The sequence below is a fragment of the Pangasianodon hypophthalmus genome, chromosome 7, assembly GCF_027358585.1.
Source record: "Pangasianodon hypophthalmus isolate fPanHyp1 chromosome 7, fPanHyp1.pri, whole genome shotgun sequence".
NCBI lineage: Eukaryota > Metazoa > Chordata > Actinopteri > Siluriformes > Pangasiidae > Pangasianodon > Pangasianodon hypophthalmus.
Window position 1 is genome coordinate 18,787,142 of NC_069716.1, and position 26,410 is coordinate 18,813,551.

The 26,410-nt window shown below is 39.2% G+C and overlaps 1 protein-coding gene across 1 annotated transcript; it reads right to left on the reverse strand.

Moving 5' to 3' along the window:
* Nucleotides 1-1,756: 1,756 nt before the first annotated feature.
* Nucleotides 1,757-25,726, reverse strand: gabra4 (gamma-aminobutyric acid type A receptor subunit alpha4). Its single transcript, XM_026918479.3, has 9 exons — nt 25,089-25,726; nt 24,757-24,875; nt 19,747-19,814; nt 19,065-19,285; nt 18,316-18,398; nt 15,705-15,839; nt 13,236-13,388; nt 7,506-7,774; nt 1,757-3,103 (listed from the first exon to the last, which is right to left on the reverse strand). The coding sequence occupies exons 1-9, from the start codon at nt 25,181-25,183 to the stop codon at nt 2,570-2,572; spliced, it is 1,677 nt and encodes a 558-aa protein (XP_026774280.1). The 5' UTR covers nt 25,184-25,726; the 3' UTR covers nt 1,757-2,569.
* Between the last annotated feature and the right edge of the window lie 684 nt (nt 25,727-26,410).

Consider the following 26,410-nt stretch of genomic DNA (forward strand, 5'->3'; position numbering starts at 1 on the left):
GAGATTATGATATTTGCACACTACACTCTGCAGGGTGCACTGAGTACAGTTTAACCAAGGAAGACTCTCATACGTCTTCTGCTATTTGAGTGGCAGTGGTAGAACTATAAGAGAAGATGTCCCCCATCTGTCTGAGAGCATGCAAAGAGCAATTTGGGTAGAATTTACAGGGCAATACCAAAAAAAAGTGGCATAAAGAGAGACAAACACTGTAAGGAAGCCAGATGAATTTTTTTTTTTAGGAAAAACAGAACTTATCCAAGGCTGAGCAATTCATCATGTTAACACAAAACCGTCACATCATAGATGAAATAATCTATGGGCAATTTGAGCAAAAATACTTTGAAAACAGAAATTATATTGGGCTGCACTGAGTTTAAACCCTCCAACAAGCCAATCACAGCCTAGTGAATCAACCTAAGCGCTGCATTGTAGGTGAAAGAATTGGGGTGCTGTGTGAGCAAGTAGTCCTTGCAGTCAGTCAAGTACATGCACCCAGGCCTTTTCCACAAACCAGTCTACAATGGAGAGGCCTAAAATAATGGCTTAATATTCATGCTTCTTTATCTTTCATCTGACACTGTGACTCTGATCCATATTAGCATCAGTCGTTTAGACAAAAAGGCAAAAAGAGGAAGTACACCAGAGGCTGGCAGGTTAACGAGGATTTAATGTCTCTCTGTGAGTGAGTGAGTGAGTGAGTGAGTGAGTGAGTGAGTGAGCGAGTGTGTGTTTGAGGAAAAAGAGAGAGAATATTTTTAGGGGGGTGATAGCAAGGGCACAAAGTCAATTTCACACTCAAGTGAACTTCCGGAGAAACCAGAAATGGCAGACATTTGGAACGCTCCATCAGTCCACTGATAGCTTTGTCCATAAACTACACGGAGAATGTCCTCTATTTACACATGCATACAGAAAATGAACGAAAGTGAGAAGAAGAGTGTGGCGAGAAATGTCAAACTGAAAAGACAAGGCAAAGGGTATGAAATGTAATAAGCCTTCTGGTGCCTTGTATAAGTGACTAGTTCTGTAGTAGAGGTAAGTGTCTGGAACAGCATGCCATCCCCCCAGGGACCCTCCACTACTAAATTCCCTGCTTTATGCTTAGCCTCTAGGCCAGGAACTGAAATAGAGCATAGAAGGAAAAAACAGGAACAGAAGAATAAAAACAAAACCACAAAGAGAACCTCTTATTTTTTCTTCCTTCTTTTAGTAACAGAGAATAAAAAATCTTCTTCATAATAAAACGATGCATCATTAATGGCTTGGGGTTAGGAATGCAAAATACATTCTCATTTTAGATTAAATTAGCTGAATGAAGGATGTCGGGCTGTGTTGGTAATGACTGGATGATCAATATGGGTATGATTAAGGGATGTGATGAGGTGTAGACCTGCTGACTCAGGGCCGGTGCTGGTAATAGGCTGGAAAAACAGTCATGGGTTTGAGAGTTAATGACTTAATAACTGGAGGCTGTAACAAGTAATGGTTCCAGAAAAGCTAGATAATGTTCCCACATATCCAAAATAGTGGGAATGGTAAAATGGTAGGATTAAGTTTCCACTGCTATGGATAATGAAGATTATATTCTTACAGTGCAGGAAATTTGCATTGTAAATGTTTATAAAATGGATTATTATATAAACATAATGTTCATGTCATACATAATATATAATGTTAATATGGACATTCACAGCACCCATCAGTGCTTCCTACTCATCCATAGTGTCATTCATCATTCACCAATGTTACACACTTCCAGTGAACCACTATTTAATGGAAGAAAATAAAAACATTATATAGTAAGGGATTTGTAAAAGCTAACAAAAATATTGTGGTGCAAACTGGTGCAAGGTGGCTGTTCAGTTTGTGAAGATGCGAAATGCCTGTGCAACATTCAAGGCAAAAATTGACAATCACTTTACTTAAAATATAAAGAAAATAAATGATAAACTAGCTAGTGAATTCTCCTTTGACTATCTCTGAGAGAAATAAAAGACATGCATACAGATCCGCTATTGATGGTCAGATATCCGCCCACACAATGCAAGTTCCTCATGAGAAAACTCCTCACTGCTGACAACATCTATCAGACAGCCTGTTAACTGTTAACACATACATAAATGTGTCTCAACATGAAAACAAATTATGATCTAGAAGGAGATTTGCCAGAAAACACACATATCCTAATAGAAAAATAGATGAAATTGTAATGGTTTTCCTTTTTATGTTTCCATTTTCAGTGGCAATATCCCTAACCTACGTGCTCGACAATAAATGTGCCTGCCGTTTTATGAGTTTTAAAAGGGCCAGTAAATCTAAGATTGTTTTTATATATCCACATGCTCATTCTGTGAAAGGACTCATTGACAACCTCGAAAAGATTTTGGAATCATGTTACCCAGATGATCTTCTGAGGTGCTTGTCCAGGCTGTTTTGTTTGTCCATTCATTGAAAGAAAATTCTAGAAATTGTGTTGAATTTGCTTGACACGATCCTTGGAGGGATGATGTGCCCTTTATCTGCTGTTTGGCTTTAAGAAATGTGACAAAATCTGAAAAATCCGGGATTAGGCTCCTCTTGCTTCCATGGTGTCTTTGGATAAGTATACCACCCAGTACACCATGTTAAATGCCCCAAAGGACACTGGGAAAAGGATGCGTGCATACTTATCGATCTTGCTGGCCCCACCCGTAGAAGCTGCTGGTTGAGCACTGGATGCAGCCTTGGCATCTGTTTTCTGCATATTCTCCAACTTTGGGGTTAGAAGATGGTGAAGAGAGCCTGAGCCGGTGGGTGTATTGGCTGACGAGAGCTCAGGGACTGTTGGCGTTGAAGGCGGAGCAGGGGGAGTGGTTTTGGAAGCTGAAGCTGGAGCGAGTGCTTTGGATTGGGTGAAGGATTTGGGATGGAGTCGTGTTTGGCCTGAGGAGCTGGATGTTGCGCTTGAGCTGGAGGATAATTGGCTTGTCTGGACCTCTTTAGACATGGCCATAGAGCTCCTGCTGCAGGATTCATTTCTTTGGCTGCCCTTAGGGTCGGGCTGAGACTGAGTCATGGAGTTTACACGTTTGCGTAGGTTGCCATTAGTGTCTGAGTTTTGCTGTGGGAGAAATAAAAAGACACAGTGTTTAGCTGATAACAACCAAGAGACCTTTTAACTATTCTTTCAGTTTCTATATCCCCCAAAAATCTCAATAACATTATTAATTTGATAAACAGCACTATTTCATCAGCCATTTATGTTTTTGTATTTTTTGTAATGTAATATTATTTATTAACTTCCTTTAAAAATTAGCACTTTATGTATCTCTTCAGTAACCACTTTATCCTCATCAGGGTCACTGCGGATCCAGAGCCCATCTCAGGAACACTTGGAGCGAGGTGGGAATACACCCTGGGTGGGATACCAGTCCATTGCAGGGCACCACACATACACACATTCACACACTCCTGCACACCTAGAGGCAAGTTATCCTGGCCATGTTTTTGGGAGATGAGAGGAAACTAGAGAACCCAGAGGAAACCTAGTATACTTGGGGAGCACATGCAAAAGACAGGAACTCAAGCTCAGGAATCTAATGGAAGACCCTGGAACTGTGAGACAGCAATGCAATGACTTAACTGGAGGCTGTAACAAGTAATGGTTCCAGAAAAGCTAGATAATGTTCCCACATATCCAAAATAGGGAATGGTAAAATGGTAGGGTCAAGGTTCCACCGTGGTTAAGGTTCCACTGTGCTGCCCTATATATTTGTATGACATTGTATGACATAATCTCACACTTCATGTCTAACCTCACAACTGAATGGTAGTTTGTACCTTGATTATTTATGTACCGTATTTAAGATATAGCTAGTTATTATTTATTTACAATATTTGACATACTGCTAAATACTTGGTGTGCTGTCATAAGAAATGAAAAGGCATTATGCAAGACAAAAAGAGAAAAGACTTTTATTCAAATGCAAATGACTACAGTAAACTATGCATGTCTATTCAGACGACAACTCCAGTAGGAGATGCGCATAGGCCTGTTTTTCATGCATATGCATCAGTAAGAAGCTTTTGCATGTGTTATTCTACTGTCAGTGGGAGGAACGTGGAGGCGTGTGGAACTGTACTAACCACACAGCTTACATCACCATACAAAGGGACAGGGAGAGAAATGCAAAACTCCACACTGCACTGTGAATATGTAGGTACAGAATTAATGGTGCCCTTCATGAAAATGGGCAAAAATTAGTATGCAATAACATGCAATAAGTGGTATAATGAGCTGTATCATACAGGGAAAGATTGTATTGTTTTACTTAAAAGATTTTTTTAATAGTGCACTTTTCTATAAAACACTGTTTTTAAATATTAAAATGTAAAATTAAAATTTCATTAATCTTTTGTGACACTGAGGACAGAATAACAGTTCTGCATTTCCTCCTGTAATGTCTAACAAGGTTGGGGACACATGTAGAGGGATTTTGGTCTATTAGAACATTTTTAGCTCCTTTATAATCTTAGGTTTGCGCATATGAACCTCCCTCTTCAACTCAGAGCACAGGCTTCCAGTGGAGTTCAAATCCAGAGACTGAGTTGGCCATTGCAAAAACAGTGATATTTTTGAACTTTTAACCATTGGTTTGTTTAACCAGCTTTGGGATGAAATATCATGGTACATAGCAGAATCCATAATGCCATCAAGCTTCACAAGAGCACTGAACCACCAGCCACAAAGTTATCCCATCATCGATGATCCGCCTCCATATTTTACAATGGGTATCAGCTTCTTTTCCTTATTCAATTCCCATTCAGTTTCAATTTTATTTATATAGTGCTTTGTGACAATGGACATTGTCACAAAGCAGCTTTACAGAAATCCGGATATAAAATTTAATTTATCCCTAATGAGCAAGCCAGAGGCAACAATGGCAAGGAAAAACTTCCTGAGGCGACAAGACGAAGAAACCTTGAGAGGAAGCAGACTCTAAAGGGAACCCATCCTCAGCTGGGTGACACCAGAAAGTGCAATTATAAATCATTTCTCTTCTCTAACTCTAGAATATATAAGTCAAGCAGTGCTAAGTGCGTTAAAAGGAACTTGAGTATGAGCACCATTAGAGTTTTAACTTTAAGTGTCTTGTATTAAACTGAAGTTAAAAACCATTCAGGCTTGAGTGTAGACCGTTCTTAGCTATTGCTGTCTTTAGGCTATCCAAGGAAGAACATCCACAGCCTTTAATCTTTAAGGTGTCTGTGTGGTACCGTCTACAGTAATCCCATGGTGATCTCTAGGGTTTCCTTACTTCCTGTTTCCTTTTGTTGCCAAACATGCTGATGGTTTGCATGACCAAAGAGTTTAATTTTAGTCTCACCTGACTACAACACATTATGTCAATTGTAGTTTTAAAGATATTTGATGAAATTGAGGCACAGCATTTTGCGAGATGCTCTAAGGAAGGGCTTCTTTCTTGCTACACAACACAATAGCTTATTGTTATGAACACTGCTTTTAACAGTTAATTTTGAAACTTGACAAAATAAACTGGACTGTGCAGTTCTAAAACTGATCTTTGGACTGTTCTTTATGCAACCTGATATTTATACCCCAAAGGTATAGAGGTGTTCAAACTGCTGGTTGAATTGCAGGTGAGGTGTGGTTGAAACGGAAAATACCAAAAGATAAATATTTAAATAACCATTTCAGGCATAACACATTTTGCACAGGAGCTCCACATTTTAACAGAATGTAAAAACCTGCCAAAAAAGCAGTCGACTTTTTTCCTAATAAAAATGGCAACTTTTGAAAAAAGTGGGAAGTGGGGCACATGGGGAGGTTTGAATCCATCTGCCCCAGAGGAGTAAAAAGGGAAAAGAGAGAGAGAGAAAAAAAATCTAATATTGACAATTTTGTGTATAGATAGGTAGATAAATAGATATATATTATGGTTATCAATAAATTTGGCACATATATTTTTGAGAAACAACACTATTATAAAAAATAGTTCTAATGGGAATGATTTTCTTTTGTTAGAAATATTAAAGTCTAAGAAAGATCATTTCTCCTATTGTTAGAGTAGAATTTTTAAAATTGATTTCGTACAATGGTGTCTGCTCATTTTTATGAAGGGTGTCAATAATTCTGGAAGGCACTGTAAGCTTGTATGTGGGTTAGTGAAGCACTGAAAACATGTGTCCCTGATTGATATGGTCTCAAAACTGGAGGACACCCTTGGGGTGTCACAGTATGAAAGATGCAGTCTTGATGATTAGAGCACTAACCTGCCTTGGCCTTTGTGTTTGTACAATATAAATGTCTGCAGCCAGAATTTACAGCCTTTATTAGATCCTTTATACCTCTGAGGATAGAGTATGTGTGTGGAGTACATCTTATCACTTTATATTCTCCTATAACTAGTGTTAAAACCAATAGAAAAGAAGCATTGATTATTGTGTCTCTGTTTCTTCTTTTTTTTTTAGAATGATAATGAATTAATCAATGGAGAAATGCAAACAGAGAGAGAGAGAGAGAGAGAGAGAGAGAGAGAGATAGATAGAGAGAGAGAGAAAAGAACTAGCAAACTGTTATACCAAGCTATAAAAACCCATATCTCTGTCTGTGTCTAGAAAAACAGTATTTGTTTCCCCTCTTCTTTCTGTAGCGTGGCAAAAGTCTTTACAGATGTGCCTTGTCCCCGTTGCCAAGGCAACCCCATTAATCCGTTATCCGTATGGTGGTCCACTAAACTATCATCAGCCTGCAATCATTCCTTATTAGGACTTTCTCCTCATAAAGCTCTGATGTGTTTAGATAGCACCAATCACAAATGGGGCTTTAGTCAAAATCTGCAGTATGCACTCAAACCATGACCTCTTACATTTATTCAGTGATCAGTGTGTCTTCAACTGATGTGTTTTTATTTGTGATTTTACAACCGTTAATAGACTGTGGGGTTGAAAGCAGCTTAAAGCTGTGAATATTCCAAACTTAAATCTCACCATATGACTCTATATGAAAAATACTCCGTGTACTGACATTCACAGTGAGCACATTTTGCCTTTTTTTAAAGGGATAATGTCTGTAACCAGAAAAACATGGTTGCTGCTATTTTGTCTGAAGTTAAGAAGGCAGTTAAGTGCATGTTAAGTGACTTGCATGTTAAGTGACACATTTTATAAGCCTCTGATCTGACCAATGTGATATAGCATTAACACGATATTCAATAAGATATATTCTTTAAGAAATATGTACAGGAAAAAGTCCATGCTTTATACCACACATACTATCAAATAATCTTTCCAGTCAGAGCATCTTGCCTTCTTACTGAATATATATATCTCCACAGCCTTAGAACAACCTAACTGACCTTTATCCCCTTGATCCATCTCATTACAGTGTGTGGTTTTATTGAATTTTTTGCTAAACAATGTACATTGTTAATGACAAATGATACAACCATTTTCAATATCTAGCCAAATACTGATTGGAGATAATGGGTTACTATATTCACCTGTAGAATCTCCTCAGTGTCCTTGCCCTTGCCCGATGGGACGGAGCTCTTGGCAGCTGCAGCGGCTGCATTCTTAGCTGCCTTCTTCTTCGCTCGTTCCGCTTGCACGTTGGTGAAATAGTTCACAGCAGCGAACTCGATGAGGGCCGAAAAAACAAAGGCAAAACACACGGCAATAAACCAGTCCATGGCTGTAGCGTAGGAGACCTTGGGCAGAGAGTGACGGGCGCTGATGCTCAGAGTGGTCATGGTGAGGACGGTGGTGATACCTGAAAGATAACAAGGAAATAAACAATGGCACTAGTAACAATGTTGAACTATGATTAAAGTGAAAAGCTGTTTAAAGTTTGTTGCTTAGTTTTCAAATGCTAATGGTAATCATAAAGTCACCCATACGTGGATTATGCCATTACAATAATATTCTGGGCTTCTTGTCCTCATTATTATTAGCAAATAAAACAAAGTGATTGAGGATATTAATGTCTTGTTGGTATCACTCTAGCTGGACTCTAGCTATTTGTATGTGTATATTTTTTACAAGCAGACAGCAAAGCACAACTGTAGATCACTGCAAAAGGACATCTGCCAAATGCCATAAATGTAAATGTACATGGATGTCTGGGAAGGCTTTCATTCATATAGGTCATACTGATTTTCTAGTAAAGGTGACTTGATCTGTAGTTTAATTTAAACAAAAGCAAATGGACGTGTATTATAATCTTCCTAAGGATAGCACACTGATCTCATGTTATAATCTTTTAAACTTTTATGACCCAGACTTTCAAAATGATCTGGATGACTAAAATCCTTCACGGATATGACTGAAATCCTTCACCTGACATTTATATATCTCTATATTTAAGTCACTCCTATGATGTCATGAAGCTTGTTAGAGTCACATGATATTTATGTTCTGGTGGAGAAACAACATCAATAATAAACCAGTATATAAAAAATGTGTCCAAAAAGTGTATTGGATAACTGAATGCAAATACATTATTTGCAAATGAACAGATACTTTATTCTAAACAGAGACAACTACATGTGCAAGCAGGTTGCCAGAAAGGTCACAGGGCATCTGGTTGAGAGTAGAGGTATGCGTCACGTGAGCAGGAAGTTTTTGCTTACATGTGGACATGAGCAAGCAGTCAGATATGAAGCTTGCTGGACAATTAAAATTAAAATGAACATGTGGTATGGTGTGATACATATACAGCCTCCATATAGTCATCCCTAGGTTGCTTTCCCATATGCAGTGTTTAGTCTGTTTGAATTAAACCCTCATGTGTTTTCCTCTTCTGGTGCTGTTTCAGAACAGCTATCACACTCAGGTGTGGACCAAAACAACCGGTCCAAGACCATCTGAGTGAGGCGATTTTGGTCCAGTTCCAATCGGACTCTAGTGCGGTTCGCTTAGACTGATAAAGCGATTTGAACCCGATTAGTCCAAGATGCAGGAAGTGAACTAAACATTCTGTATATTAAAAAAAATTATAGATGCTGAGCTGCTAAAAGGAGCCAAAAAGACACAAAAAAGAGAAATAAACTGTGGCTATAATTATTTAGAAATTTATTGAGTGCCGGCCCCTTGTTCTCCATGCTTGGGTGATTTTTGTGAGTTCTACATGCACTTGGCAACCCATTTTCCTTTGCCGTATTTCTGACCAAATCCAAATACTTAGAGCACTAGCTTGATACAGATACAGATAGTGGCATTGTGTTACACCCCTAGTATTGAACAATATAATATTGGATTGTAATTAGGACAGGATAACATTATATTAATCAATACCCTTGGACCTCATGTAGTTGTGTATGCATGTGTGTAAGTGTGTTTACTAATGTAATATGGCTAATCTGGATCTTTGTACTGTGCGTTCAGGATGCTAAATTTAACCAAAGATATTACAGCTTCATATACTGTCTACTCTACTTCTTTGCATCTCACTGACACTTTTCTTACATTTCAAATCAGAATAAGAAATTATTAAATATTTAAGTATTATAATTTGATTACTCAATATCATGGTCTAAGAGTTATATTTTCCATACAAGTTCAGTTGAGATGCCTTGTTTCCATTCCTACTGATGCTATTTATACACAATGCAACTGAACTGCGAGGTGAAATGAAATATATACTGACTGTCTTACACATGTCTGGAAAAGTCCACCAGTGTTTTTACAATATAACTGTCTTATATAATATAATCTTTTCTTCTGGGCCCCTGCAGTAACAGGAATCTAATCATATGCATTTTTGCCATCATCCTCTAACAAATGTCTACTGCTTCACATCCCTTTTGTTTGTGGCAGAACTTCCTCTCACTGTGCTGTTCACTTTACTAAAGCCTTACTGCATTACTGCATTACTTCAGCCGTGCAGAATGTTTTGAAAGGCTCCGTCTATACCTTCAGTCTGGGCTTGTGTTTCAGGCTCCCAAAGACAGCAATACAGTTGAATAGAATAGAGGTAAACAAGGACTAACTCACTATAAACTAATGAGGAGTTATGCCAAGAGTGATCTGTGAGTTTCATGATGCCGTTACTGGTATTAAAAATAATTGTTGCTTGTGCCAAAAAATGTCTCAAGGATACACTGGCTGTCAGAGAAAGAAGTGACTATGGACACAAAGGTGGGGCTTTGAAGTATAGAAGTGACATATTATTAAAGCAGTGATACTCAAGTCTAACATGTAGTGGCATTTTCATCCACAAGGGGGCGTCCCTAACTCATTCTTAATTAAAATTTATTTCTTTGAACGAGCAGCAATGCGTGCATGCATGAGTTTCTTCCTGAACCCTGCCATAAAGCATCCAGTGTGCCAGAATTTGAGTCACCACCCCACACACTCCCATACACACAAACACAAAGGCAGCCAGCATCCCCCTCCTCTCCTCCTCCTACACACACAAACATACACACACAAGCTTGACTGCAAGAGACGGTGGACAGAGGTATCACGACAATATTTACTCTAACACACAACAACAATCTCACACCAACGCACAAGTCACAAGATATATCATATTTAAAGACATCCAAACACAAACACACAGGAATGAGAATAACCCTATACAAGCGCTCTCATACAAAATGGATTTTCATCATCCACTTGACTTATCAAATTGAGCATTTCAAATGAACAAGAGTACGGTGTAAAACAGCATGTACTGGATTGCTTCAAAACAGCACTAGGTGATTATAATCATTCTTTCATCTGTCTCTCTCAACATATATATAGCACTCATATTCCTACATGCGCTCTCACTAAAATGTCTTGCAAGAGACCACAATTTAATCAAATTCCCTACAAATGATGTACGAAAAGCTACAATTCCCCGATGTATCACTGTTCTTAAAAGTTGGATTCTGTGAGTTTTTGCAAATTTGCAATTGTGACACTGTGGGCAAATGAGGTATGATCAGTGAGCCTGATCTCGTACAAAATTCATAGGAATTTGAACAATTGAGGGCATTTTAATAAGATTTCATATAAGTTGTAAGAAAAGTAACTCTATCACTAACCCTAACCTTAAACCTTAGGCAGTTGGGCAGTAATTGAGCAGTTAGTGGGCGTACTGTGGATAATTTACATAGAATACATTTTTTTAAAATGTGCTATTTGGTCTTGACAGCCAGAGCGAGACTCCCAGTAGAGTAAAGTAAAAGGTTCAGCCTTCTACATGCACATAATTGTCTGTCCAGTATAATTAAAGGTGGTGAGACACGTTGAAAAACTGTTCAAAATACAATACGAATGGAAAAGAGCATATGTACTGTTCATAAGGTGTGAATAAAAACCTTTTCTACAGGCTCTATTTAAATGTTGTTGGCATCAGAAGTGTGAACTTGGCGGTGAACATCTACCAACTTTGAAACCAACTTTGTCATCATTTTGAGAAACTTTCTGATTATTCTGAGATAATCTTTTAAACCTGATCATTATTAAAACCTAGTAAATAATACAATTTTGCTTTCGACTAGGGGGACTTCTGCAAATGTAATACCTGCCTTTCAGTCGCACACAATTGCCTTTCCTGAAGTAACTCTCAGGCTTAGCTAATCACAATGGGGATGTTAAATTAATCTATTTGCATTGACGCCAGCCTGTATTTTGTAGCTTTCGGCTGAAACACCCAAACATGCAAATATACAGAAAGCAGCAGGCATGATACTTTGGTCATGTAAAATTTGCAGGGGCGGAAAATATCAAACGCCACGTACGCTCATCACAGATCTTGAGTACATGGTTCAGTGTAATGATACTTTTTGAGTATAATTTAATCATAGTACTTTTACTTTTATGTGAGTTTTTAAAAATAAAACATTCAACTTATTCAAATTATTTTTGATCACTGTTACAGACTAAAAAAATATAATTATTTAGCCATAATTTTACTCAAGTCCGTGTGTTTTGTACTCTTTCCACCACTGGAAATCCTCCATAGACCCTCCATAGACCCTGTTAAGGAATCAGTTTTATATATATATATATTATATATATAAAACAAAACAAAACAAAACAAAACAACTTAGATCACTGTCTATAGCCAGATTGGTTTTCTATATATATGAATTATTTTTTTTTTTTGATAAAGTACATGCTTTGAACACCTAAGTATGCTTTGCTTTAGTTCGCTGATGCTAAACTAATCTGGTTGCGCATATAGTCCATTAATCTCCTGTATCTGGGATTAAACAAGATCACGAGAAGTGTCGCAGTGTGACCAAGACCTTAAAACACTGCAGCTGAGTTTAGGATGAGGGCACTGATTTATGCCTGGCAGTAAACACACACACACACACACACACACTCGAAATGTACTGCACACATAGAACATTTACGGCTTTAATTACGAGTTGTGACTAAAAAGCATACAACTCTATGTATCAGCACAGTGAGTCATTATGTATGGCAGGCTTCATCATTAGCCATCAACCAAATACCCCATCTCTCAGGAGAATTCCATACACTGTCATTATAGACATGATGCAAGACGGATCACTAAAACATTCCTACGCTGCATCAATTCGAATAAAGGCAGCGCTGAGAAAACAAATTAAGCACTGATGATACCATATTGTGCCCACTTGAAATATCGTATGCGCTATTAAACACTGTTAAACACTATTAATCATATCATGTGTTCTCAGTCCTCTCTCTTTTGGCTGCTTTTGCTCTCTCTAAGTACTGTCCTTCATCTCGCACTAGTGTCACTAACCACACGTTCATGCCCACTCTGCTGGCAACGCTCCAAACACACCACACAGTGAGGAAGCTTCTGAAGGTGGGTCAATGGTACACTTTCCCAGCAAAGAATGAGAGCGTACTATTCTCAGCATCACCATAGCCCCAGGTAAAGTGTAGCAAGACACAGGAGGGGTGTGTGTGCATGTGTGTGTGTGTGTGTGTGTGTGTGTGTGTGTGTGTGTGTGTGAGTATCGAAGAAAGAACATGAGTGAGAGACAGTGAGAGTTGAGATTGTTCAAGCCTATAGACAATTATCCCTTATTTAGCTAAAGAGTCTAACAGTGGGAAAATGGGGAGACGTCATTAGATGAGACGTGAAAAGGGAAGCGAGACAAAGACAGAAAGCGAGCAAAAGAGAGCGGCAGGCAGCATTTTCTCCCCATTCCTTTGCTCTTCTATATTTGCATGAGAATGTCTTTCAACCTATGAGAGAGAAAGAGCCGGAACTTTCTAGGGGATTTGTGATTAATACTCACCGAAGACAGTTCTGGCAGGCACAGATTCCTTATTTATCCAGAAGGACACTTGGGAAAGGATTACTGTCATGATGCATGGGATGTACGTCTGAATCATGAAGTAGCCCATTTTCCGTTTCAAGTGGAAATAGACAGTCATCACCACATATTCACCTGAAAGAGAGCAGTAAACAGGAAGCAGTTCTAACTTCAAATTCGAATTTTTGTGTAATTTACCATGCACACAGAGACAAAGGACACCAGTATTAACCATTCATATCATGCCATTTCAGGTTCCAGCTATGATTCCGTCAAAAAGCTCAGCCTGTTTTACCTGGAATTGCCACATTACAGAAAAAACATGACTTATGATTTGTTTCATGTTCTCTTTACAAGTGTGTAAAGTACTGTATGTTCTTTAAATAGCCACATGGCGAGTATTATGCAACAGTTAATTCTGGTCCATTAATTTGATTTGTTGAGCGGCGTTCCGAGAGTACTCATATTTACTGTAACCACAATGGGACATTTCAGTGTGTGTGTCACTCCGCTCGTCTGTGTTCACCATGTAAAATTCCACTTCCTAGTTCAAAACTGTTACTATAGTAGCGTTAGTGACATCATCAACACCCATGGCATATGATACTTTTCAGGAATATAATTTTTGACTTAAAATATGAAAGATGAAAAGGAAGAAAGGACGCCAGTTTCACTGGAAGCAAATTTAATGGGAATGTACAAATCTATGTGCACTAATTAGCCAACTATTCGACATGCTATAAAGTGGGTGTGGCTTCTTCCGGATCTATTTCCACTAGCGGAGCAAAAATAAACAGAACATTGCCATATTGTGTCTGTAATGTCACTTACTCAATACTAATTTCTTGTTTATAGAACCGTTGTATAAAAGCAATATCGCAATCACAATTGTGCTGTTATACAGAACATCAGCACAGCTGTGATTACCTACAGCGCTTACCCTGTGCCAATATTCAGTATAACCGCAAAATTGTGATTGTGATATTACTTAAATAAGGAATAGTAAGACAAAAACTGTTATTCTGTTTGTAAGATAAAGGGAAATTTCTCTTACAAACAGAATAATACTTTGTGTCTTACAGTTTGTGTATTAAAATCAATTCTTGAGACCTTTTAAGAGAGTGAGAAAAACCACCAAGCTTTCAGCACAAAAGAGACAGCAGGCTGTTGACACAAATCAGGTAATGGATCTAAAAAATACATAGGCACTTTAAATACAATTAAGCCCAATCAGCACCATAATAAAGAAATAACTGTAATCTGGAACTACAATGTGTCTGTGGAGTTTCCCATGTTCACTCTGTGTCTGTGAGGGTTTCCTCCAGGTTCTCTGGTGTCCTCCCACCTCCCAAAAGCCTGTCACTCGATGGATAGGCTATACTTCAATGCTAGATGTGAATGCATATGTAAATGCCTGTGTAACTACGTGTGTGTAAGGTATCCTGCAACGGACTGGTGTCCCATCCAGGGTGTATTCCTGCCTATGGATACACCACGACCCTGACCAGGATCAAGTGATTACTGAAGATAAATGAGTGAATGAGTTAATATATTTATTGTTGCTCATTTTCACAAAGCATGTCAATACTGGAGTTGACTGTATATAGCTTTGTAGAAATTATTACTTCCTAAAATGAGCCTAATGAAATGGGGCGTTGTTTGGACCATCTGTTTGATATGAAGCATGTGGTTAGACTGATGTCTGCAAAAAATCCCATCTAAATGCATTTAAATTTGCCTTTTATTTTTACGGTTTATTTATTTATAACACTGCGTGCTAGCAGTTTCTATTTTCCCTCAAACGTGTATTCATTTGGCAGGCACTTTTATCAAAAGCAAGGTGAGGCAGAACACAATCCAACTGAGGCTTAATGCAATCCAAAAATACAGCTGAGCCACTGAGCGTTAAGGGTCTTGCTGCAGGGCCCAGCAGCGGCTTTCTGACCTTCCTGGGATTTAAACTTAGAACTATTCAATCGCTACCACAGAACCTCAATCTGTGAACAAAATGGATACCAGAGTCATAGATATATATAAATCCCATATTTAAGCAGAAAGTGGTACATTTCTTGTCTGTCTTTAGTTTTACATGGAATTTCGCTATGCAAAAAAAATCTCATCCTTACCCACATGGCCCAACAGTAAAATCCTACAATCCTAAATTATTTAAATATTATCTAATTCACCATGTCAGCTACAAAAGAATTGCTAAGCCAAAGAAATAAGAAATATATATCTAAGGACATTCACCAAGATTTTACCCCTGCTGAGATCATGCTGTACAATATTTGTGATTATATCTGACATATATTTTCCTTCCTTTCCTACAGTGTCCCAAGTGATTTTATATAAACCTTCAAGTTATTAATACATTTACTGCATACAGTAAAGATGCTTTTTTCTGCAACAGAAGGTAATTTGTCATTTTGTTCAAAGGATCTATGCGTGTACCTGTAATAGATTTGACTGTTTCACTGGAGACAGTTTGTCCAATCAGATCATACTGAACAAGGCTGGATGATTCTGGAGGAACTTCCACAGAGTGCTTGGTCCATGTGTAGATCATCTCAGTCTTAGGGTAAGCATCTGGGAGATAACACAGTTATTTTTCAGAGGGATCGCTGGAGCTGGTGAACACGGTGTGTCACGACACTGTGTGTGTATGTGTGTGTGTGTGTGTGTGATTAGGAGCATCGAGAGGGAAAAAGTAAAAAAGAAAAAAAAAATAAATGTGTCAAAAAAGTGCTGATCTGTTGAAATATCACATAGTTATTTTGAAATAAAACTATTTTGAGAGCAGTGGTTGAGCTTGGACATGGAGTGTGTGTCAGCAGGAAATGGAAAAGTGGACAGAGAAGAATGAGGAAGAAAGAAGCGATATTTAAATGTCTGAGATGTTATGAGTGAGGTATAGATAGGTAGAGACTTAGCACGGAATGGTGTATGTGTCTACATCAGAGTGTGAATGTGGTCTTGTGAGTATGGGTTAATTTTAGATGGGACAAGATAGAACATATGACGGTTGACTGTCAGCCCCGTGGGTTCGCTGCAATGTCACAATCTTCAACATGTCCCTGGTGTATGTCAGCCAGTGTTCTAACACAAGCAAGGACTTCACACTCAGCCACATACACTGCACACTGCAATTACTGCTACACAAACAAGCATGAAATGAGCAATCATAGAAAACCGGGCAGAGCTCAGTAGAAGTGGAATACACTGGAGTATCGCTCTATACATCAAGAGCCAACAAGGGGCTGAGTATATGTTGAGGATTTTGGTCTGATAGGCTTTTCTTTCAGCTCCCATAGTCCCAATTCTCCTGTCCTCCTTTGAGACCGTCCATCTTTTTCTGTTCCTCTCTCTCTCTCTCTCTCTCTCTGCCCCTACAGTAGTGTGATGCAGAGCTGAGAAAAAGCATTGCTGAAGTGGAACGAAAGACCCGCCAACAGTAAGAGGGGTGTGTGTGGTGTTAAAGCAGATACGAAAGTGTGAGTACAGGAAGGAAGCAACAAAGGTAAGGAAGGAAAGCATATTAGAAAAATGAGTAAAGAAAAACAGTGACAATTAAAATAACAGAATAATGCAACAGAGGAAAACCAGTGTACAAAAGAAAGAGATTGAGAAGGTGGGAGCTGGAATAGGTCTACACTGTCCTGGGGCAAAAAAAAAAAAAAAACTGTAGTGACCTTGTCAGCTCCGCAGGATCCTATCAGCTCCCTGTCTGCCTGCTTTCCCTCAGGCCTATACAAGAGATTCAGGTTAACTATTCTCCCAAACCGAGATTAATGAAACCTCCTCTTGGAAAACCAGAACTTGCGTGTCCTCCTCCACAATGTCACAATCTAACGACTTGGGTAGCAGAGGGAGGGGTTCTGCCTATCGCCAGTCAAGCTTTTCTTTTCCCCATCTCCTGGACTGATTTTATCTACAAATCTGTCGGCTCGGGAAGATAAAAGCCCCCTGCTGTACACCAACCACAGATTCCTCGATCAGAGATTAGTTTTCCCCTCTGCTTTTTAGCTTTCCTTTTTTTGCTGACTGACCACCATAGAGGCAGGTGCTGATAGAGGGATTCTTTGTTCAGATCTAATTTTTGCATCTATACACTCTCATGGAAAAAAAGCAATTAGAGGAGCTGATTTATATTTCTGCATGCGACAAATGGAGGAAGAATTGCAAAAGAACATCCATAAAATTCAGTGCTGCTTTATATAGAGCAACAAGGCAGTTTGCATCCACATCACATTAGTGCCTCTAAATATGATTCACTGCAAATACAGTCCATTTACTTGCCACCATTCTGAGCAATTTATTAGGGATAGTTGCACTGGTGGATGTATTTCAGGCAAAACTGTTCATGCTTGGACAAGTTTGGGTCTTTATCAAGTCTTTTTTTTTCACTATTACATTCCCTTCTCCCTCCTTAATTAGCAGCTTCCTTCTTTAATGGTTTATAGCCTCATAGATATGAAACCAAACAAAGATGGCCTGTACCTCAAAAAGGGAATTCAGGCTAGAGGTATCTGCCATAATAATACAAAACCTCCTTGATGAAGCTCCCTCATGAAGCTGGTTCAGAAGATATCAAGATTTAAGAACCTACTGTTAAAAATTTAACACGTAAAGTAGTTTTAATTTTTTTAACACTTGCATATTTCCTTATGTTTTGTTTTATTGCGCTAATGTCTCGTTTATTATTCTAAAATAGTAGAAAATAGTAAAAATGAAGAAAACCCTCTATGATATGTGGGTGTCAAAACTTTTTACTGATAGTGTACATATATACTGTAAGTGCCTGATCATAACATTCAAACTTGTTAGGCTCAGCACTACCCACAGTTTAGTGTTTTCTCAGCCATACAAGCCAGCAAATTGCATACAATTATTGCCTTAATGCAGGAGCAACTCTTTAAAGTTTAGAGTCTTTATAATGAGAAGTAATTCAGCAGTACTCATCAGTGCTTCTACAAACTGTAATGGGAAAAGTTGTCAGTAACATTAACTTCAGCGTGACCCTACTGCACCAAACTGATCACATTAAGAGAATGAGAATACTTACAGCTGCCAAACTTAAGTGGACAGGAATGGCCATCCATAGGAAAATCCACTAGCTTCATTGGACACTCCGCACTGATTGTAAGCCTGTGCAGCAACACATAAACACAAACTGACACATATGTGACATGGCAACATCCCTCCATAATAAAACGATAGATAGCCATGACTTAGTAAGGCTACGGAATGAAATCATTAAGTTGTGGGAATGAGATAAAACAGTTGGGGCTCTGACTTAGTAATGCAAGCGGAAAATATGTGCAAACTGGAGTGCGCATATTTTTCAGTAAAAAAATGTAGATAATAGAAAGGTGTACATGCACACTTTATTGTTAGTTACTGGACTTAACTTTATGTTGTTTTGCGTAAAATTGTTCAGTGAAAACAATCATTAAATCCTGAATATATGAGCACTCCAAATGTGATCACACTTAATGATCTCATTCCCTTGCTTTACTAAGTCTTACTAATCCATGCATTAGAATCTCATTCCCACAGAAATATAAGTCATGGCCATGCATTAGTTTTATTAAGTATGGATGTCACCAGTGAGGCTCCACATGTAATAACTTAATGTTAATGAAAAACTATTTTGAAATATATCCATTGACAAAAGAAAAGTAATTTGAAAAGGATCTACAGGATTCTTTAGTTCGGTTCTTTTTCACATTATTAAACCACATAATAGATTTACAGTCTTTACAAATCTAATTATGTATATTATAAAATTTTATAGAAGTATTATATATGTACCTCATGGTGTAAAGGATTGTGCCATTTTTCATTATCCGGAAGAGTTTGTTCGGGGCAGTCATATTGTGAGCCACAGATCTTTTCCCGTTCCTGAAGAAGGTATCAGGAGTCCACACTTTGGTCACCATCAGGTTGTTTAGCCGCAAAATCTCGATTGGTCCCTCATACCTCAGCCTCCGGTCCTCCCACGTCTGACGGAAAAACACATCTATTGTGTACTCCTGAAAAAAAAGAAGAATCAAAGCAGCCAGATGTGAACTTCTAACATCTCTGACTTGACATTTACATGCTAAGATGGTTGAAGTTGCATCAGTTAGGTAAATTATTGGTTATTTTTAGTGTGTGAAAAGACAATTAACCATGTACTCTGTCTGAATATCTCTTTTTTTAAAGCATTTTATTCTAACCACTCGATATAAACAGAACTGTGCAATGGTGCATTTACAGCAACTACACACTACAGAGCACTGATTCCAGCATCTAACAAAGTTCACTGCTGAATATTCACTATAGTACATGCTGTTCTCCTGACAAGCTGATTTCCTTGATAATTAACTTGTTGAGAGTGTGCATTACATAACGTCATTACTTATCATCTATATATGACTGATGCTGTGTCAACAGTATTCTAAACTGATGCATACAAATCAACACAAAATACCACAAAATACCACATACATACCATTTCCACATCAGATACTGGGCCAAAACTAGTGACGTAGATATCAGTCTTCACCTCGGTCACCGGACCTATTAAAAGATGAACACCATTATTCATTCTGCATGCTAGTCCAGTTTAGGGCTCTGCTAGAAATTCTACAACTATATACACTCACCGTCCACTTTAATAGGAACACCTGTACACCTGCTCATTTATCCAGTTACCTAATCAGCCAATCACGTGCAGCCAATCATGTGACATCTGTGCCCATCCACCTCAAGGTTCAATGTTTTGTGCATGCTGAGATGCTTTTCTTCTCACCACGGGTGTAAAGAGTGATTATTTGAGTTACTAAAGACTTCCTGTGAGCTCAGACCAATCTGGCCATTCTCCTCTGATCTCTCTCATCAATAAGGCATTTCCACCCACAGAACTGTCACACACTCAATGGTTTTTGTTTTTCACACCATTCTGTGTAAACCCTAGAAACTGTTTTGTGTCATAATCCCAGGAGATCAGCAGTTTCTGAAACACTCAAACCAGCCCATCTGGCACCAACAACCTTGCCATGATCAAAGTCACCGAGATCACACTTTATCCCCATTCTGATGTTTGATGGGAACATTAACTGAAGCTCTTCACCTGCATCTGCATGATTTTATGCATTGTGCTGCTGCCACATGATTGGCTGATTAGATAACTGCATAAATGAGCAGGGGTACAGGTGTTCCTATTAAAGTGGATGGTGAGTGTAGATTTGAAAAACTTTACTATTCCCAAGGCTTATGGTTTGCTGAAATAGTTACATTATCAACCTTCATATTTAGCTGCTGATTTGATTTAATATACAAACTCAAACCTCTTCATTGAGGATTACAGAACATGTGGCTTGTTTTATAAAAAAAAGGGAATACTTAGTGAGCTAACTTTGTCTGTAATTTTTATCAGGGCAAAATACCCCCAGAACTCTTTATAGCACATTGAGTTTGACTGCTAGTTTTTTTGCTTCCCCATTTGATTGCTCTGAAAATGATGATTATGGCTCTGAATCTAACAACGAAACCTGGCATCCACAAAAAAAGCTCCTGAAGTTAGTTCTCACATCTCACATCTGTTATCTGTCTGAACATGCTTTTGCCATAGCATACTCATTTGGGTTGCAGGCATTACGGACTGAGCTGAATTCAAACATTAAACAAATGGCTGCAGAAGGCACACACTGCATCATTACCCTGCCAGCTGAATATTCTGAGAGAAAACAGATAAGAAGAAGGAGAGCAAAAAGCTTGGCTGCCAAGTTTCAAGTACCCTCATAGCCAACATTCGCACCTAAATACAATTTAACTCAAGCCCTTCCAAATATCTCCAACAGAGTCCAAATCTGTCCTGAACATATGACTCCTGATGAGGAGAATCATGCTGCACTTCTCCAAAAAAAAAAAAAAGTTTATCTAGTCATCATTGCAAAATTGTGAAACCTGATGCTGAACACATAGAACTAAACACTCTGATTGTTTGCAGTCTTTAAACTTATTGTCAGTACACGGCAAGGGAATCATAAAAGTGCAAAAGTGCAAATCAAGTCAAGTGGTGTACTATCATATTGTGATTATAGCTACACATAGCTATCAATAGTGATGTGCATTGCAATAATCTTAAAAGCATTCATGATTTACTGAACTCCAACTGAACACTCTTTAAGAATGTCTGAGACACGGGTTGCTCACAGCACACTATAAAACATTTATTGTTTGGTTAGAGGATCTACTTCTGAAATATTAGCAGTTGTGTTTCCATGTTCACATCTGAACTGAATTTCCAAATAGGAGAAAATTTAAACTATTGTTTGCCCATTATTGTTATGCGAATATTTTGAATTGGGTGTAACCAAAGATTATGTAACCAAAAGACTGCCAGACTGCCAACAGGCATGGAGAGAATGGAATACACACTTTCAAAGCTACATCATAATTTATTTTAAATATATATATTTAAAACATTATATTTTCAGCTTAGGCAAATATAAAACATTTTTTTGAAAATGTATTTATTTACATATCTGACTTGTTTAAAATTGTTTATTTACTTATAGAAATATTCTTAAAATTTTTCATTAATGGAAAAGCAATGTATTTGTACAATTTTATAATTCTTGAAAACAGTCAAAGGTCTTGAGCGTAGCCTCGTAGATGTGCGCTTATTAGGTGGAGCTGGGAATGCACTTCAACACTTGTCTAGTGAAGGGGGAAGTGCAGAGTGAATGCATACAAAAGCTTCGTTACACTTTCACCAGTCGAACAGCGCTGAATCTTTTCCAGTTTCCAACAGCAACAGAAGCAACAGCAGATCATTGCAGTGAATATAAAAAACAGAGGTCTTTAATATACTCTTATAAATTGTAAACAGAGTTTAGGTCAGGCAGGCCAGGCCAAAAGAAAAAAAAAATCACTTTAGTAGACCAATAACACATCAATAACCCAACTATCATCTTATTGGCGTTTATCTGAAAGATATAAATGAAAAACTTAAAAGTTGGGATTGCATAAGTATTCATCCCCATTGCTGTGAAATCCCTAATTATTTTTTGGAAAGACATAGTTACAGCTTACTAATGAGGAGTTACACATCATTAGCACATTCTGTGAGTAGCCGAGTTTATTGCTCTATTTTGCCCCCTAGTGGAGTAACAGAGGCTAGCTCTTTTTTTAAGTTTTCAGTTCAATTTTGGTTGACAAGACATTGCTAAATTAGACCATGGCTCTAAATTCAGTTTTTGATTAGAGCATGTTAAGGGCCAGGACATGTATCTGACATCTCTGGTCTATGCTCTTAGTGGGTCATTGTAAGAGTTTAAAAAATGTCATTAGGCAAAATGACACCAAAACCTGGGGTAAAAACTGTGAAACCACTGATGCACACTTCTTAGAAGATAAGCTAAGTTGTGTTTCTCCCATGATAAGTTACGTGTATGTAGCATTAGTGCATGCAAAGAACATCTACACTTATTCCTTACTACACACGTTCCCAAACCTGGTTGTGGATTACCCCCTGTCTTACAGGGTGTTTTCCCTGCTCTAGCACAACCACTTCAACTCAGAAATAAGCTGATTAGTTGAATTAAGTGTGTTGGGAGGAGGGAAAATTTTGGAAAACGCTGTCTCTAGGACAGGGGGTACTCCAGAACCATGGTAAGGAACCTGTGCCTTACTAAGGCTTGAGGGCACTTGGTTTAGCGTAGCACTAGGAGGGAAATGTTTGTGGATGAGCTGGAGAAGTAATGACTAATGTGGCACACCTGACCCTCTTCTTCCATGTATATCTGAGTATGTATGTGTGCTGTGAAAAGAGCAAATAAACTGAGTGAAAGGGGCACGCAAACTGGAAAGCTGCAATGTTATTTGTTTGAATAAAGCTGTGCGTTACTGACCGACCACCGTGCCAAGGGCACAAGCAGACTAGAGGTGTGCATCAGGACTGGGATCCTGCTGGAACCAACAAAAAATGTCACAGAAGTTGTTTTTACTTTCATGCAGGCAGGAGTGGGTGGTCAGATATGAAGCTGCATGAAGCATTTACAGCGTCCTTAGTGGACTTATAATGGTTAGCATTGCTGTAGTTTAAAGGACAAATTTGTTTAAATTTTGGGACACAGAACCAACTAAGTTCATTAGAAAATATCAAGAGTGGGTACAAATAAAAATTATAACTGCAGGAGAGGGTGGGATTGGGCAAAAATGTCTGCAGGTGCAGCTGGGATTGGGCAAAAATGTCTGCAGGTGCAGTTGTGACTGGGTATAGGTGTCTGCAGGTGCAGACAGGATTCGTCAAAAGTGTCTGCAGGTGCAGATGGGATTGGGCAAAAGTGACTGCAGGTGCAGATGGGATTGGGCAAAAGTGACTGCAGGTGCAGATGGGATTGGGCAAAAGTGACTGCAGGTGCAGATGGGATTGGGCAAAAGTGTCTGCAGGTGCAGATGGGATTGGGCAAAAGTGACTGCAGGTGCAGATGGGATTGGGCAAAAGTGACTGCAGGTGCAGATGGGATTGGGCAAAAGTGACTGCAGGTGCAGATGGGATTGGGCAAAAGTGTCTGCAGGTGCAGATGGGATTGGGCAAAAGTGTCTGTGGGAGCTGGAGGGATTGGTCAAGAGTGTCTGTGAGCACCGGAGGGATTGGTCAAGAGTGTCTGTGGGAGCTGGAGGGATTGGTCAAGAGTGTCTGTGGGAGCCGGAGGGATTGGTCAAGAGTGTCTGTGGGAGCCGGAGGGATTGGTCAAGAGTGTCTGTGAGAGCTGGAGGGATTGGTCAAGAGTGTCTGTGGGAGCCGGAGGGATTGGTCAAGAGTGTCTGTGGGAGCCGGAGGGATTGGTCAAGAGTGTCTGGGATTGGTCAAGGGTGTGGATGGGATTTCATGAGTGAGCAGAGTGAGGTTAGAAAAACAGTCCTGTGCACACCTCTAGGCACAAGCCCGAATAAAAAGCCCAGGTTCGCTCTTACCCTGGGTACCCTGGGCAAACTGTGCATACTGCCGAGACTGTTCCAAGGGGCACTAAACATTTCTCTTGATTTTTCTCTCATTGCTTGATTACTTTAGAAATATAGAAGACACCGATCTACACAGCGACCAAAGCAGGTCCGAGTTTTCAGCTCGGAGTTACACACACCCTCATACACAATAGTCACAAGCCGAATCCAAATGAACGCTGAAATCCTTTATTCAACAATGTAAACTAATTCAGCGCACTTTGTAAGAGTTAATTCAACACTGTATTTAATCATTCAGTACACACTGCAAGGTTTTAATCTATACAACACGAGTGATAATTCAGCAGTAGGCTTTACTGTGATATTAGACAGCCAGCATCCTTCACGTTAAAAGGAGGGACTGTAGACACTGTAGGTGCGAAAGAAGCAGAGTCTGAATTTCAGATCAACCTTCTTATTAAACAACTTCCTTCATTGAAGATACACTGTGTTAGACTACTAGAATGTTTTATTTATGTATTTTTATTTATTTATTTTTGATACGTACCGCCGAATCCAGGGCGCAGTCTGTTGTCATAACCCTCCAGAAGTCGGTCTAAGATCTGGGTGAAATTCTCGGGGTATAACTTCTCATCCCTCTTTACCTGACCTGAGATTTTCTTAATGCTGCAAACGACACGCAACAAGACAAACGCGTTAGGATGCGCCATGGACCCGCACGCACAGAAAATGCCAATACCTTTTAAATTTTTTTTTTTTTTTAGACAGCTAAAACAGTGCACTTGAACTTCACTTCGTATGTGACCCGATATGGGTAACTGGATGTTAGATTATGGTGCCAAAAACCAGAGGCGAGTGCGCAACGTGTATGGAACTCACCAAGCCGTAACGCACAGAAAGTAGAGGAGTGTGGAAATGTAAGTGGGGCACATCGCAATCACCGTCTCCTTCTTGGCCGAGACCATCTTTTGCATGCCATACTTCAAGCTCCTTCACATTTCCACATGTCTTGTCCCAGTTAAAGGTAGCAGGCGAGAAAAAGAGCGCATCCGCGCCAAATGCTCTAACACCATCACCCCAAATCTCTCGATCGCCAATGAAAGAAAAGCCAAGCAAAGAATCCGTCTAGAGTCCCATCTCTCCACGCGAAATATTAATCCAAAGGTAAAACTCTGACAGTGTGTATAAGCATCCTCATGCAGAACGGAGATGTTGCGGTGCAAAATTCTCTGCGCTCGAAACTAGGCTGTGGATCTGCAGTGCTTCAAGCGCGCAGTGAGAAGGAAGCAGAAAGGAGCGAACTCAGCGCACAGCGTGCCAGATTGGACCTGCTGTTTCTAATCCAGTCACGGTTTTAAAAGCCTCCCAGTTCTTCACAAACCAACCCAAAGTGTAACTCTGGGTTGTGATACATAACATGTCCCAGGCGAAGGCAGTTTTATAACCCATGGGCATCATGACTCAACCTATCCCAGCTGGGAGTTAAACCGCCCAATCTGGCAACGCCGTTATTCATTTGGGTGATGGCGAGGTAGGGCAAGACACGCCATACCTTGTTACTGCGTGAAAACTTCGACTTTGTGTTAATTGATGTTCATCCAGTCAATCAGAGGTGTAAATTTCAAAGTGAACGTGCAGTTCAGTGTAAGTCAGTGTGTGATAGAGTAAGTGTTATAGCCACTTTCCTCAAAGGACTGCAATTCATTATTCCTAAGAAAAAAAAAAAGGTGACAGTGCCACTAAATGCACCAAAGCACAAGACTGGGCATGGAAACAAAAACACCATCAATTTAAATGGGTCACATTTTGTCGCAACATTCTCATATGAAACACACACACACACACACACACACACTTTCACAGGTACAGTCACATTGTACAGTAAGTGGGACAAACTGCATGCTGCTTCACAGATTTCAGTTCACCTGGGACAGGACAAAGTCTTCAGAGGGGTGTGTGTGTGTGTGTGTGTGTGTGTGTGTTTGTGTGTTTGTGTGGGTTACTGATCACCGTCATGGGAAAATCAGTATGTTGACGTTCTAAGATGTCACCCTTCACTGTTGACTTTGCTATTTGCAAGGCTTCCGTGAGTGCCATGTTTAATCCTAGCAATGATAGAGGAAAGTTAATTAACACCTGCAGGCTGAACATGAAGTCACATTGGGAAGATTGCAGAAGTGCTATCTATCGTTTCCAATCAG